Genomic DNA, 14402 nt, shown 5'->3' on the forward strand with positions numbered 1-14402 from the left:
CAATATTGGTCTGAAATTCTCTTTCCTTGATGTGTGTTTGTCTGATTTTGTTATCAAGGTGATACTAACCTCGTAGAATGAGGAAGGATTTCCTCCTTTTCTATTTAATGGGATAATTTGAGAAGTATGGGTATTAATTCTTCTTTGAAGACCGAATAGAACTCAACTGAGAATTCATCTGGTCCTGGGATTTTCTAGGTTTGTGGATTTTGATGGCATCTTCTATTTCATTGCTTGAAAATGATCTGTTTAAATTGTGTATATCCGCCTGATTCAGTTTGGGTAAATCACAGTTCTCTATAAATTTGTTGATGTCTTTGAGATTTTCTATGTTATTGAAGTATAAATTTTCAAAATAGTTTCTAATTATCTTCTGTATTTTAACAGTATCTGTTGTGATTTTCCTTTTTCATCACAAATTTTAGTAATTTGAGATTTCTCTCTTTTCATTAGGATGGAAAAGTGTTTATCAATTTTATTTTTACAAAGAAATCGTTTTTTTGTTTTGACACTTTTTTGGTTGTTCCTTTTGTTTCAATTTTATTTATTTCAGTCCTGATTTTATTGATTTCATCTCTTCTACTACTTTTGTTAGTGATTTCCTATTTAGCACTTGATGGCTTGTATCACAATAGTGACAGAATGTTCTGGCTTGTATACAAGGAGGAAGCAATAAATATAGCATGTCTGATCTTCATAAAACTTCTGGATTCTTTCCTAAGTGGTACTTTACTCAGAAAGCCAGAAAGCTAATTGTCTTTGTTACATAACAGATGTGATGTTCAGGAGACCTCACCCTTTTGTTTCCAACTCTTATAACCCTGAAGCACATTGTTGGACCCTTCTAAATATTTGGGGCAGAGAACATTCTTGTTGATATCCTTTTGGCTCTCTCCTTACAGGGTGGCTTTTATGACTTATTTGTGAATGATCCATATATGCTTTCTAGCACTGAATCTTGCTGCTATTTTCCCCGATACTAAATTCATTTTTATAAGTTTCACATAAATTTTACACACAGAAACATAGATATAGGGAGGTGGCAGAGGATAAGAAAAATAGAAAAAAATTAAAACTATTAAGAGAAGATCAGCGTGTCTGTGTCCCTGGAAAATTAACTCAGCAATTTAAATTTGTAACTTGATAATCAGAAAATTTATCATTATCTTGATCTGCACATAAAACAGTCCCCTTTGATATCATTTCTTTTCCAAGATAGACTGCTGAGGAGCCATACAAGTGAGATATTGAATGGAGACTTAGTGCACCCAGGTTATGATACATAAGATAAATTGATGATTAGTCATGTTTCCAGTTTTCAAGGTTTTATTCTTCATTTGAACAACATACATTGAGTAACCTGTGCACTACGTAATTGCCTAAGTAGTTGACCTCAACAAAAAAAAAGAGTTAACTCTGAAGACTCCAAAGTTCTTTCTCCCTTTCTCGCCTGAAAAGAGCATGTTTTTGGCCTTACTGATATTCAAGGCTAATGAAGTTGCTTGGTATCCTCATTTCTTTTCTGGATTTTTGTTTGTTTGTTTGTTTGTTCCTATTCTGACATGTTTTATTCTGCAATAATCAGAGATACTAAGGAACATGTACTTTTAAGTGCTTAGTTAATTTACAAAGGTTTTCTTTAGCTAAAAACAGATATATGTCTTTTACCATATCCCAATAGATCTTGCACATAATATTCTTTGAAAAGAGTAGAAAAGGTTGCACTTTTGTCAAACGTAATATTTAAAGATCACAGATGTTATGGTTTGGATGTGAGATGTCCCCCAAAAGCTCATGAATGAGAAAATGCAAGAAGGTTCATAGAAGAAATGGTTGGGTGAGGAGGGCTTTAAAACAATCACTGATTTAATTCCCTGATAGGGCTTAACTGAGTGGTAGATGAAGTGGAAGGATGTGGCTGGAGGAAGTGAACTGAAGCATGATTTGAGGTATATATTTGTATCTGGCAGGTGGATTCTCTCTCTGCTTCCTAATCATGTAAGGCCTGTCCCTCTGTCACACTCTTTTGCCATTATGTTCTGCCTCAACTTGAGCCCAGAGAAATGAAGGCAGCCTTCTATGGACTAAGACCCATGAAACCATGAGCCCCCAAATAAACTTTTCCTCTTACACAGTTGCTCTTGTTGGGTCTTTAAGTCAAAGTAGCAAAAAAGTCTGACTAAAACAACAAGTATACCCCAAAATTTCATGAGGAAAATTACTATGTAATAGGCTTCTTGACAGCACTGTCTATTTTATATTGCTCTTATTCAGTAATCTAAGGATACAGCAGGATTTTAACCAAGACTGCTAGGACTAGAGTTCACATCCTCTAAGGAAAAAGAGTTTAGCCTAGGTTTTCACAGGCCACAATGGGGCAATGAATATTTCCCATCTATAAACATAATACAAACTGTTTGCCCTATTAAGAGCTGACGAATGAATTGAAACCTTTTCAAAGTTAGTATAGCTTCTTTGAACAACTTACAGTATGAATAATTATCAATAAAAAGAGAAGTTTTGAACTCACAATAGTACAAATGTGATGGAAAAGACTGTTTTGCTAGTTTAGATTAGAGGCTTTTTGCTATTCTACTTGTCTCTTGTCCTAAACATAAACTTAGTATCATGCAAAAAAAAATGCACATTAGAGACTTTTGATGCAACAATATTCTCAAAAGTTTGATTCGCATGAAGTGAATACTGTAAATAAAGCATATATATTTGGATTCATTTTTTAAAAAGAGTGATAAATAGCACTTCTTGAGCTTATTTATATTTCATGAACTTAAAACTTATATAGTAGGATAAACTAGTATGATTTGGTGAAACAGGATGGCAGATGCCAGAGAAAATTAAGATTTTATGGGCATAGAAGAGAACTCCACATATAACATGGAAGTAAGACAAACCACAGATTTTCAAAAAAGTTGCTAATCTTTTTCTCTGTTCATAGCCACTCTCTCTGTTATTCTGACCTGAAATTTTTATAAAGTTCCAGATTTACGCTTCACTAAAAGAAAGACTGGCAGTAATGCTGAGTCCTATCATATTGTATTATAGTTCAATTAGGCAGAAAATGCTCATAAAGGACTAAATAAGAACAACTCATATCTGAGAAAGCTACTCTGAAGAAGATTTCTAACCTGAAGGCCTAGAATGGAAAAGACAAACCTAAATAAGTGTGTGTGGTGTGTGTATGTATGTGGGAGACAGAGAGAAGAAGAAGACAGGATGCGGAAGATGGAGACACAAAATTAGGGGGGGGTGAATATAGAGAACTGTGCTTCAAGTAGATTTGACCTAGAGGCTAATATTGAGACCACAATAAAATATAGACAATGACTACAGCCATGAACCTCATTTCCTTACTAATTAAACAAATTGTGCAAAACCACAAGAAATACTTCATGGGCTAGAAAAAAATTGCAAAATTATTAAGTTCAGAATTTTTGACTATTAAGAAACATAGACATATAGTAACACTTTATGTTTCAGAAAGGTTACAAAAAATCTAGGTTTTGAAGTACATAACATAATTAAAAATATGTAGAAACCAATGATTAAATATGATGACTTTGTGAACTGAACAGAAAGAGCTTTATGTCTCCCTCTTTGTCTCTCTCATATATTCCTAATAAATGTTCTCTGATACAGACACATGCTAGTATAATTGATAAAATGTCAGCAAGTACTTTAAACTAAGAAACTATATATTTCATTCATTCTAAACAAGAAAATTAATTATTATATTTAAAAATATAGTAAAGCCAGGTGCAGTGGTGCACATCTCTAATCCCAGCAACTTGGGAGGTTGAGACAGGAGTACTACAGGTACAAGGCCAGCCTCAGCAACTTAGTGAGACCCTACCTCAATATAGAACATAAAAAGAACAAACAAAAAACAGTAACCAACAAAAAATATGGGGTGGTAAAGAGATCCTGGGTTCGAACCCTAGTAAGTATATAAGTATAAGGAAAGAATGGATTAAGTTCTCTTCATTACCCATTTCATTGCTGAGGTCATTAAAGCTGGGATGTTGAGAACTCACATAGTTAATAAGTGACTGGTGTAAGATATGAAGTAATCTCCAGTTGTTCCAGAATTAGAAGAGCAAAGTGGTTGATCTGAGCAATTCAGTGAGAGAATAAGCTCTAGCTGCCATTCAAATGTTTTTTTAGAAAAAGAAAGCACATCAGTAGACACACTTTGCTGAATCCCTTCCAATTATTGATCACTGTATTCAAAATGACTTCAAAATGAAATGTCTTGAACTCATTGAACATTTTCTTTTGCTCTGTTTTTTAAAGGTCAGAAGATGAGGAAGTGTTGATGGGAGTGGTCACCTCTGTTCCATTTGGCATCAACTGGGATCAGCTGATGATGGGAGATCAACTTCTGAGAAGGCATTTTCACTCCAGCACCTTACTTTTCCTGGCTTTTATATCCCTAATGTGGCCTCCCATCATCTAGGTCCCTCCACTTAAGTTGGGTGTGGGTAGCTGCACTTAATATATGGTGACTACTTTACAATAGCCAGGAAATGGACACATCCAGGCCAGTTAAGGCTTATGACCACCTCTGTCACAGTGTCCATTCTGCATATTCTTCATGTCTAGTAAACCCTGGGCCATCAGATACAAGTAAGTACAAAAACATCTTCTACCTCTTGATATGAGAATTGTAAGGACTGGTTTGAAAATGGAGGTATTGTTGTGGCCAACTTGAGAAGACAAGCTGTCACACACTTCAAAACCTAAAATTTCAAGTTGATTTAATTCTAGGTTCTTCAGACCTTTAATATATTTACACTCCACAAACGGACTTCAGCATCTGATTCTCCACAAAAGCTTATTTTAACATCTACTATTAGTAATCCATTCCTAATTTTAAATACTAAGTCTGTTTGGATAAATCAACTTTGAAAGTATAAATGATAAAATATGTACAAAATTACAAAAAATCAACACATTAGAAAACAATAATGAAAGATTATGACATGAAAAATTAAGAAATTATTAGAAGTAAAAACAAAGTTTTGGATACAGGGATAACTACTGATTAAGAATTATAATCAGAAAGAGCAAGAATTTTGTATTCTAACTAGTACTACTAGAAGTTTGGACTTGAATATAGTGTCAATATAGTGACTTTACTATGATGAGGCCACATGAAGAGGATAGTGCATACAAAATTCTCATAGAGTGTCTAGCACAAAGTTAATTTGGGACCCCAAATTTTTAGTTATATTTACATATTCACTAGGAAGATGGTCTGATACTTTTCAGTTTTTATGCAATATTATGAATTTCTATATATATTTGCATCACCTAATCTTTTTTAATTTGTTCTAATTAGTTATACGTGACAATAAAATGCATTTTGATTCACCAACATTAATGGAAGTTCTCTTTCTTTTGGTTGTACATGATGTAGAATCACATTTGTTGTATAGTCATACATGGACATTGGGTAACAATGTTAGATTCACTCTACTATTTTTTCTACCCTTTTACCCATCCTTCCCTTCTCTTCTCTCTACCTAATCCAGAGCGACTCTTTTCTTCCCCCCAGTTGTGAATTAGTATCCACATATCACAGAAAGCAGACAGGCTTTTTGTGTGTGTGTTTGTTTGTTTTTCTTTTTCTATTTTTTTTTGGGGGGGGAATCAACAACCAGCAAACCAGGACTATAATTCTTTAAGTAGAAGTACTGGGTTTTAATTTTAATGTCTACATTTGGACTCATGGTTCCTCTTATATTTAATTGGGCTCAATATTAGTACAGAGAGTCAGACTTACATCTTGTCTGTCTTATCAGAGAGGGCCTACCATCTCTAATGAACTCTAGTTGTATTAGTGAAAGTTGTATTTTTGTAAAGCATTAACAGAAAATATCATGCGATTTACAAGAAAAATATGAAATGATATTAGCAAGAGTAAAGCCATGTTGACTTTGCATAATAGCTATGATGCATGAAATATAATTTTTATAATCTGAAAACTTTCCTTTAGACTTCAATTTGAAAAAAAAATAGGTTGGTGGAATGCTCTTGTAAATCTAATAAAATTTAAAAGGTTTGTATAAGTGAAAGATATGAATACAACTACTATACCAAGAAGCAAGTAACAGCACCATAGTTACACTGTTGTTCTTATTTTAACCAAGTTTAGTTTTAAAGAAAAATTCAGAATCTGTAGTGTAGTTTAATCCTCTAAGCTAACAGTGATAATTTCAACAGAGTTCTACATATTAAACATCCTTAGACTAGTTTCTCTCAATAATAAAACTTTACACAAAAATTATCTGGAAAGATGAGAGCAGATTTACTCCAACATCACCATGTGTATGTGGGGGCAGAAGATCTTTACTCACAGAAGCCACAGGAAGCAGCCAGTGCCCCCATTCCAGAACCTCTCTGATGTCACACTTGTCGTCATGGCACTCTGGGTACAAATCCAGAAGAGCCATCTGGTGGCTCTCATTTATTTGAGAGCAGGCGATGAGCCAAGATGGTCTCAAATGTTTCATCACCTTCACCCATAACTCCAGCCAGATATGGCTGGCTTTTGCCAAGCCTTTTGGCATCCTTTAATGTGGCAGCACTGGCCACTTTGAGTGTCCTCTTTTTCTCCATCCCGTGAGTATCTCATGCAAGCTACTAGATTTCTTACAAAGAGCTAGAAGGGAAAATAGTGATAGTTAAGAGGCAGGAAGTGGAGAAAGAGGATCAGGAAGAGGAAGAAGGATATATAGTCAGAAGCACAGAGATCTAGAGTGCCTGATGCATTTAGGAACTGGTGGGTAATGCTAGTGACATTTGATAGTGTCTTTGGTGTGTTTCTAGCATAGATATTTAAAACTGTCCTTAAGGAGTGTGAGTCCTATCTCAGGTAGGCCAGGACTCATGGGGCATTCTAGGTTGCCCCAGAGTAGAACTTAGTCTGGCTCTGCTTTCAGCTGCCGAGCCTTGGCCCAGAGTGGAGAATGGGCCCTTCCAGTGGCCACTGGGCTCCTCTGTCTCCTCAGTTTCTACAGCCTCATTTGCATGAACATATCAGACCCAGGCATCTTGCACAGAGGTAAGGCCTTAGAACCTGGAGAGGAGGGGGCAGCCCAAGGGCTGAGGCCTATAGGGGTGATTTCTAAAGTGCTCACCCCACCTAGGGCCTCAGAATCCCTTCTCTCAATGTCATCCTTAATTAGGTGCTGGCAACTTATTTCCCAACCAACTGAGGTGTGATAAAACAGAATCCTGGAGGTTTTCCAGTTGCTTTAGAAGACCTAGCAGGCTGGCAAAAGAGGCCAGGCAGGCTCTTCCAAACCTCGCAATTGATACTCTTTCCCATTTCACACATGTCTCCAAGCACTGATCACTATTCCAAAGGGTGGAGCTCCATAGAGCGCTCTTCTGGCTGGAAACCCCCTTGTCTCTGACTGCCAGCTCATGTGAGTGGTCAGCTTGCTCAACAGGAACCAGGATTCACCTGCCCAACTCCTCCCCACCCTCTTGCTGTCTTGTGATTCTACTGGGCTGCCCCAAGCAGCAGAGTGCTCAAAGGGCCTCCTGCCACTACCCAAACTTCTTCCCATGCCAGGCTCTGTGGAGCAGAACCCAGAGGCATCCTATGTGGCACATTTGAACAACAAATGTTTCCCAATGCCATGGTGTGCCAAATGTCATCTCCACCGCCTGCCCCGAACCTACCACTGTGAAAACTGCAACATCTGTGTGGAGGTGAGTACTCATCCTCCCTGTCCACTCATCAACCCATCCCCAGGCACCTAGCCAGGAGAAGGAACCACCCATCATAAGGGGGCCAGGGGTTGGTATGAGACTATCTTCCCACACTGCTAATAGTAGGTCTGACACACTGTTGGTCACTTACATATGTCATCATCTCTGTGTCTGCACCTGTCCTGAGAGACTGGCCTTGCTTGCACAGGTGTGACATGCAAAGGGCATACCATCCGTGCTGATCTGGTGGAGCCAGGGGAAGGAAAGGCAGTGACTGTCCCATCCCCTGCCTTGCTGATGTACCCAAATTTTAGGCCTGCTGCTGCCCTGTTCTGGGGATCTTTGCCTATCCCCCTCTGGGTGTCCCAGTTGGAGGGTTTTCTGGGTTCTGAGTGCTTTTCTCTCGTGTGCACACCCTGCATGGGTTTACAAGTGCACAAGGCTGGCTGGGAAAGGCTGTTTCTTTCATCTTCATCCAGTATCTGAGAAAATAGAGGCCCAGATTTATTCTACATCCTGTTCCAAGTGACACTGGGCAGGTCTTGTCTCTAAAGACCTCAGTCATGACAGGTGACCTGATGAGCCATGGAGTCCTAACTGTTCTCTAGCAATAGAAATGTTACTTTCTCCCTGGAGATGGGAGCTCAAGTGTAGGCCCACGAGCAGGTGGCCTAGAGGGCTAGTTTGTGGGAGGCCTCAGGATTTGGGGGTGCTGGAAGCCAGGCCAGTAGACCCTCAGTGCTGCCTCCTCTCCTCTAGGAATTCGACCACCACTGCAGGTGGATAAACAACTGTGTGGGCCACCGCAACATCAGGCTCTACCTGCTGCTCCTCCTCTCATTGTGCCTCTACCTGGGTGCCGTGCTGGCTAGCTGTGTGGTATTCCTGGTACACCGGAGGCACATACCCTTCATGGACCGAGCCCTGACGGATCCACGCAGTCCCAAGGGCCCACACTGGGACCAGCTCTGGTGGAGGGGAGGGAGGGGTGGTCACTCAAGGGGCTGGGTAACTGAGGGCGGGGATGACTGGGCGGGGCTATAGGGAGAAGTCAGTTGGGAGGACCGTTGGTGGACCTCTTGAAGGCTAGTGGGGGTGGGGCAGGACATGGCCCGTGGAATTGAGAATCCAGAGTGGGGCGCATGGAGTGGGGGAAGAAGGTTGAACTGGGACAGGAAGTGGAGTGAGGTTGGGCTTAGGTGTAGTAGACTAATGGTCCAGTCCAGAGAGGAAGAGCTGGTGGGTGGGGACAGTTGGGACATGAAAACGAAAGGGGAGGGGTCAATGGAAAGGCGGGGCCAGGGGGGAACTGTCCCCTGGCTTGGCTTCTTAGCCTGTGCACAGCATCATAGTGGCTATACCTTCCGCTGGCTTCCTGCTGCCACTCATCCTGCAGCTGCTCATCAAGGCCAGGGCGGTGAGCACCGCAAGGCGCCCCTATGAGACCCAGGTAAGGGGACCAAATGTGTGTGCCCTGATACCCAGCTGGCCACCTCTGCCACTAGGCACTATCTCTGCTTTCTCCACTGCCCTTGGCCCTGATGATGTCCCTGAGTCCTTCCTGACCCACCTCTTAAGATGCAGCTCAGATCTCTCCTCCCCATGGAGCTGGGTGTTCATGCTCCCTCCTGGGTGCATTGCATTGAAAGCCTACTGTGAGCTAGGATGTGTGTTATTTGAGGGATGCATACAGAGGTGAGTAAGTACTTCATGCCCTCTTGCTGATAAGCAGCTTGCAATCAGAATAACACCAGCTGACACCCAGGAACACTGGAAGAGATGGGGTTGGTCCTGAGTGGTGTAGCAGACAGGAAGAAACTGGGAGTTTGACAAGGCAAGGGCTGTAGAATAGGACATGCCACTCTGTGTGACCTTGGATGTTGTGTGCTTTTGGATTGGCAGAAGGCCAGACTGCATTGCCTGTGAGAGACACACCTGTGCACAAAGGCATGGAAACATGGAAGTAGGGTGTGAAAACAACAATGGAGAAAGGGATCTAATTCAACCACAGGGTGGCAATGAGCAATGAGGTTAAGCCCATGGGGTCAAGATTAGAAAGGCCCAGAAACTCAACCCTGGTAATTAGTTTGGATGAAGTGCAAACCTGGGAGAAATGGTAAAATTTCCTCAAAATGTCATGAGGAATAATTTACAAACCATAAAATTTATCCTTTTAGTCTATAGTTCGGGATTTGGACAAATGCATACCATTGAGTACTCTCCACCATGGTCAAGGTTAGACCAGTTTCATTACTCCAGAAAATCCTTTAGTATGACAACACCTCCTATAAAGCCTCCTTCAGGAAGACTGGTGGGCAGTACCAATGGGGGAGGGGAAGCTGCAGACCCAGGGACAGCTGAGAAGACAGAGGAGCCTGTGTGCTCAGCATTTCCCATCCTTAGTCACCCTTTCACCACAGCCATATCTGGTCCCCTCACCCCTGTGACTCCTCTGCTTAGCCCTTACTCCTCAGCCCTGTGGCCTGCCCTCCTCCTTCTCGCTCCAGCTTCAGTTCATCATTTAGTTTCCCTGGCAGCATTTTCCCTTCCCCCATCCCGTGGTTCTTCTAGCTCCAGGTCAGGTCATAGGCCATTGCCCTTCCTCCTTTGCTCTGCTCAGAATGAGGCCCCCATATCCAGATTGCCCAGTCTCAGGGGACCTAAATGTGGCCTGCACTCTGGGATTCACCAGACAGGGCTCCTTTCCATTATCTGCAGCACCTGAAACAGGCACAAATTCCATGCTCCAACTTCCAGTCCCTTCCCTATTCCATTCCCTGATGGAAGCTACTCCTACAGACTTTTGCTTGTTGCTTGGTGGCAAGGAATCTAGGGGAAGAGCACATTTGTCCAAATTGCAGTTCTATAACTGACTTGCAGGAAGACCTTGGCTGTGCTACTTACGTCCCTTGTCTATCAGTTTTCGCATCCCTAAAACAGGGAAATATGGGTTAATTCACACAAGACACATAGAACAGGGCCTGGTACCAGAAAGTGTCCTACCTGCCACTATTATTATTACTACCATTCCTTCTGTGGTCAGCTACATGTGTCTCATCTTAAAACACAAGTAACTCCCACCCTTAACATCCTAGGACTCCACTCTACTTGTTGTGCCCTCTGTGCCTTATTCCCTGAAAGAGTTGACAGTGCTCAATAGCTCCACCCTTCACTTCCTGGCCCACCTCTGTCCAGACCCTGCCCTTGCTGTCATGATGATGCTCTCAACTAGGGGCATAGCCAGCAGACATTCTTGAGACTACTCTTTCTGGACAGGACACAGCCTCTGAAACCAGAAGGAACAGAAATAGCCTTCTTGCATGTCTTAATGCTTAACACTCTGGGGGTCACCTCTGCATGTACCTGGGTGCTGTGAGCTAGGTTGCCTATATGGGTCCCTTGATACCCTCTCCCTGCACTACCCTGGCCACTCCCCACCATGCCCAGGGCCTCATGTTGCAGCTGCCCTCTCGACCCTGAGTGTAGACTGGCCATGCTGTTTGTAATGTGTTTTCAAATCCCAGTGCAGTGACTGGAGTTTATTTTTTATTTTTTTGCTACTGAGTATTGTACCCAGGGACACTTTACCACTAAGCTACATCCTCAGTCTCTTCCATATTTTATTTTGAAGCAGGGACTCACTAAGATGCTGAGGCTCCTCTCTAACTTTTGATCCTCCTGCCTCAGTGTCCTGAGTCACTGGGATTACAGGTATATACAACCACGTCTGCTTTGACTGAGATAGTTTTGATGCTCTGAAATGTTTCTTCCTGGGGTGTATCTGAGTGGTAGAGCATGTGCTTATCATGTACAAGGCCCTGGGTTCTTCAGTACCCAGTATACAAATAAAATTGAATAAATGAGTGAACCAACAAACAAAAGAATCAACATTTGAGATAGAAGAAAAGAGATAAAGGGGCAGAGAGAATTCTGATGTCTTGAGTCCCTAAGTTCAGGGGAAGTAAAAGAGGCAGCAAGAAGTTGGGCAAAAAATGCACAAGAAGATACCATTTGATGTTGGTCTGTTGATTGAGACCCAGAATGTGAGCAGGAGCCACAAGAGTGGAGGCAGTGTGAGATGCTGCTATGGGTACTCTAGAGTTGTTGGATTCTATTCAGGTCAGGTTGTATTCCATGAGTGTGAGAGAGTGGGGGTATTCAAACTGTGCTCAGTTCTTAAAAGTTTATTAATTATCATTCCTTTCAGCTTTTTCTATGCCATAAGTACCCCAATCCTTAATATATTTTGTTTTGAGATAGGGTCTCACTAAGTTACTGTGGGCCTTCAAAAAATGATGAGGCTGGCCTTGAACTTGTGATCTACCAGCCTCAGCCTCCCAGGTCACTGTGATTTCAGGCATCTAACAGTGCACCTGGAAGGAATCTAATTTCTTTATTGCTATGAATACCTTAAAGGAGGCAGAACCTCATAGAGCACAATGATTCCTGTTGTTTTTTGGATGTATTCCAGAGATGTTCTGATGTGAAATCTGATTTCCTTCTTGTGCACAATAGTGTTGAAGATCAAAGTCTTACTGTGTGGGCCATGGAGAATTGGGGGTGGACACAGGTGCTTCTGGGTCACTTGCAGTTGTTCCAGAATATTTGCTAGCTAAAGCTCTTGATGTTGGGGTGAGACTCAACCTAGTCTGGGAGCAGAAAGTGGAGAGACTGATGGATGAAGTCAGAGGAAAGAGAAAATAGAATAAGAAAGAGTACAAGCTAGTCAGTGTCCATGGGAGGATTTGACTTTTGAGCATGACCTTTAGTGCTTTGAGTACTAGAGGCCTCAGCCCAGATTTTCCTGGTCCAAGTGATTTGTGACTATGAAAACATGATTGGGCCTTTCTGCTGCCACTGCCCTGCCAGATAGTGAAAGTCAATGAAGGTACATTTTTAGAAAGAAATCAAGAGGAGAGAAAGTAAAGTGGGAGCAGGATAGAGACACCATTATTTCATCAGTTGAGCAGAGCAGCACTAGAAATGTCTTAAATGGTATCTGGAAGGACATGGCAGGAGGACATGTTTGGCCAATGGACATAGAGGAAGGATGTGGCAAAGGGAGGTAAAAGGTGATGAGGGAGCCCTGAGAAGGCAGGAGATGTGGGTGTAGTGTCAGCACTTGTCTGAAGAGAGCTGCCCACAAGTGTGTCCAGGGAAGTCATTCTTTCAGAAGCCTGGGAAGACTGGAGTCTCTGGGTCACTCTTGGGCTCCCCTGCCCTTGGAATCTTGCCACAGGCCTGCGCTGAGCCCTGCATTAACTTACCACCTTAGGGATTGTCACTGGGACATGGCCTTGCCCACTCCTGCTGATTCTGAGCTCCTCTTTCTATCCCCATCTCCCTCCAGCATGACAATCCCTTTGACCAAGGCTGCTTCACAAATTGTCACATCCAGATGTGTATGCCACTGGGACCCAAGTAAGTTGGTAAACCAGGGGATGAAGTGGTGGACCCTGGGGCTGGTGAGATGGGGTGAAGCTGAGTCCCTTTCCCTGGTCCCTTAATCTCCCACTCTAAGACCCTGATGCTCCCTGCTCCACTCCTTTGGGGTTTTGTCTATGGCACTCTGGGAGCCTCTGGGAATTTCATTCTGTCTTGCTCTTGTAGGTTCTTGCTACAAGAAATGGGGGAACAGGGGAACTGCTGCCTGGATGATGCTTCTGTATGAGAGCCCTGAGCTTTATGCTTTCCAAGCTGAGGTGTGAGGGTGGTCAGGGAGAACTGGCCAATGTGGTAGTGACCCCTGGCCCTTGAACTTTTGTTCTGCAGGTACATGACCCAAGCTGTCAGTCTGCAAATAGAGCTGGGGACTGAATGGGAGCCAACAGAGGTATACTTTCCAGCACAACATCCTACACACCTCCCTGCATCCAAGTCTCCAACTCTAGTCCCCTCAAGTAGTGGCCAGTCTGCACCTTTACAGGAGGTGTGAGGAGTAGTGGGTGTGCATTGAAACAGGGGTGTCTGTGGGCTGCACAGCTATTGGGAGAAACCCTTTAGGTTGGGCTGGCTAGGGAGCTGAAGCAATTGGAGCCTAAGGATGGGGATTATGGAACTGGACGGTGCACTGTTCAGGTCACAAGGCTTCAGAACACACTGAGGTGTCCCTGGATAGACAAAGAGATAATAAGACTAAACCACAAACTTTCTGGTTACTGCTTTTTTGAAAAATAATCTTATGGCTTCTTTAAAAGTCATAACAGTTATCTCACTGGTTTTTTGCTTTCTATATTTTGCCCTCTTTTCCAAGGAAGTCTTCTATTTCACTGGGTTTTCTCTTTCATATTGTGGATAACTATTATATGTAAATCTTGGATCTTTTCTCTTCCCCAGATTATGTATTTTATGTTTTTATATTTACATGTCACTCAAAGCCTCAATGTCATTCAAGGGACAATTGTGCATGAAATTCTTCACCAGCTAAGAGAGATTTTCCATAGTAATCACCTTACATGGAGCCAGGAAGAGAGAACTACTAATGGGACTTGCAGGGGACTATGATGCGGTGGCACATAATGCAGCTCCCAGACAGAGCTCTGAGGCCTGCCGTTGGATAGTGATCTCATGAGAGTGGATGTGTTTTCTTCATTCATTTCAATTGGCTCATTGAAGTGAAAGGGAGGCTAGGCATTATATCTTTGTAAAATATTTTGTGAAAA

At 42.2% G+C, this 14402-nt stretch overlaps 1 protein-coding gene across 1 annotated transcript; it reads left to right on the forward strand.

Annotated features, from left to right (window-relative positions):
• Positions 1–6514: 6514 nt before the first annotated feature.
• On the forward strand, positions 6515–9980 carry LOC124100008 (palmitoyltransferase ZDHHC19-like). The gene is made up of 6 exons (XM_046455325.1): positions 6515–6642; positions 6963–7084; positions 7601–7740; positions 8500–8666; positions 9082–9190; positions 9918–9980. The coding sequence occupies exons 1-6, from the start codon at positions 6515–6517 to the stop codon at positions 9978–9980; spliced, it is 729 nt and encodes a 242-aa protein (XP_046311281.1).
• Positions 9981–14402: the final 4422 nt, after the last annotated feature.

This window comes from Marmota monax, unplaced genomic scaffold, assembly GCF_021218885.2.
Source record: "Marmota monax isolate L192 unplaced genomic scaffold, Marmota_monax_Labrador192_F-V1.1 WCK01_AAM20220418_F8-fsc00053, whole genome shotgun sequence".
Classification (NCBI taxonomy): domain Eukaryota; kingdom Metazoa; phylum Chordata; class Mammalia; order Rodentia; family Sciuridae; genus Marmota; species Marmota monax.

What these genes read in the sequence shown, in the direction of transcription:
- LOC124100008 (XM_046455325.1), top strand. Translation starts at nt 6,515, where the DNA reads ATGGTCTCAAATGTTTCATCACCTTCACCCATAACTCCAGCCAGATAT. An exon ending in CCCTTCATGGACCGAGCCCT is followed by an intron (nt 8,667 to 9,081) that starts GACGGATCCACG and finishes TTAGCCTGTGCA; the next exon opens with CAGCATCATAGTGGCTATAC. An exon ending in GGCGCCCCTATGAGACCCAG is followed by an intron (nt 9,191 to 9,917) that starts GTAAGGGGACCA and finishes TTATCCTTTTAG; the next exon opens with TCTATAGTTCGGGATTTGGA.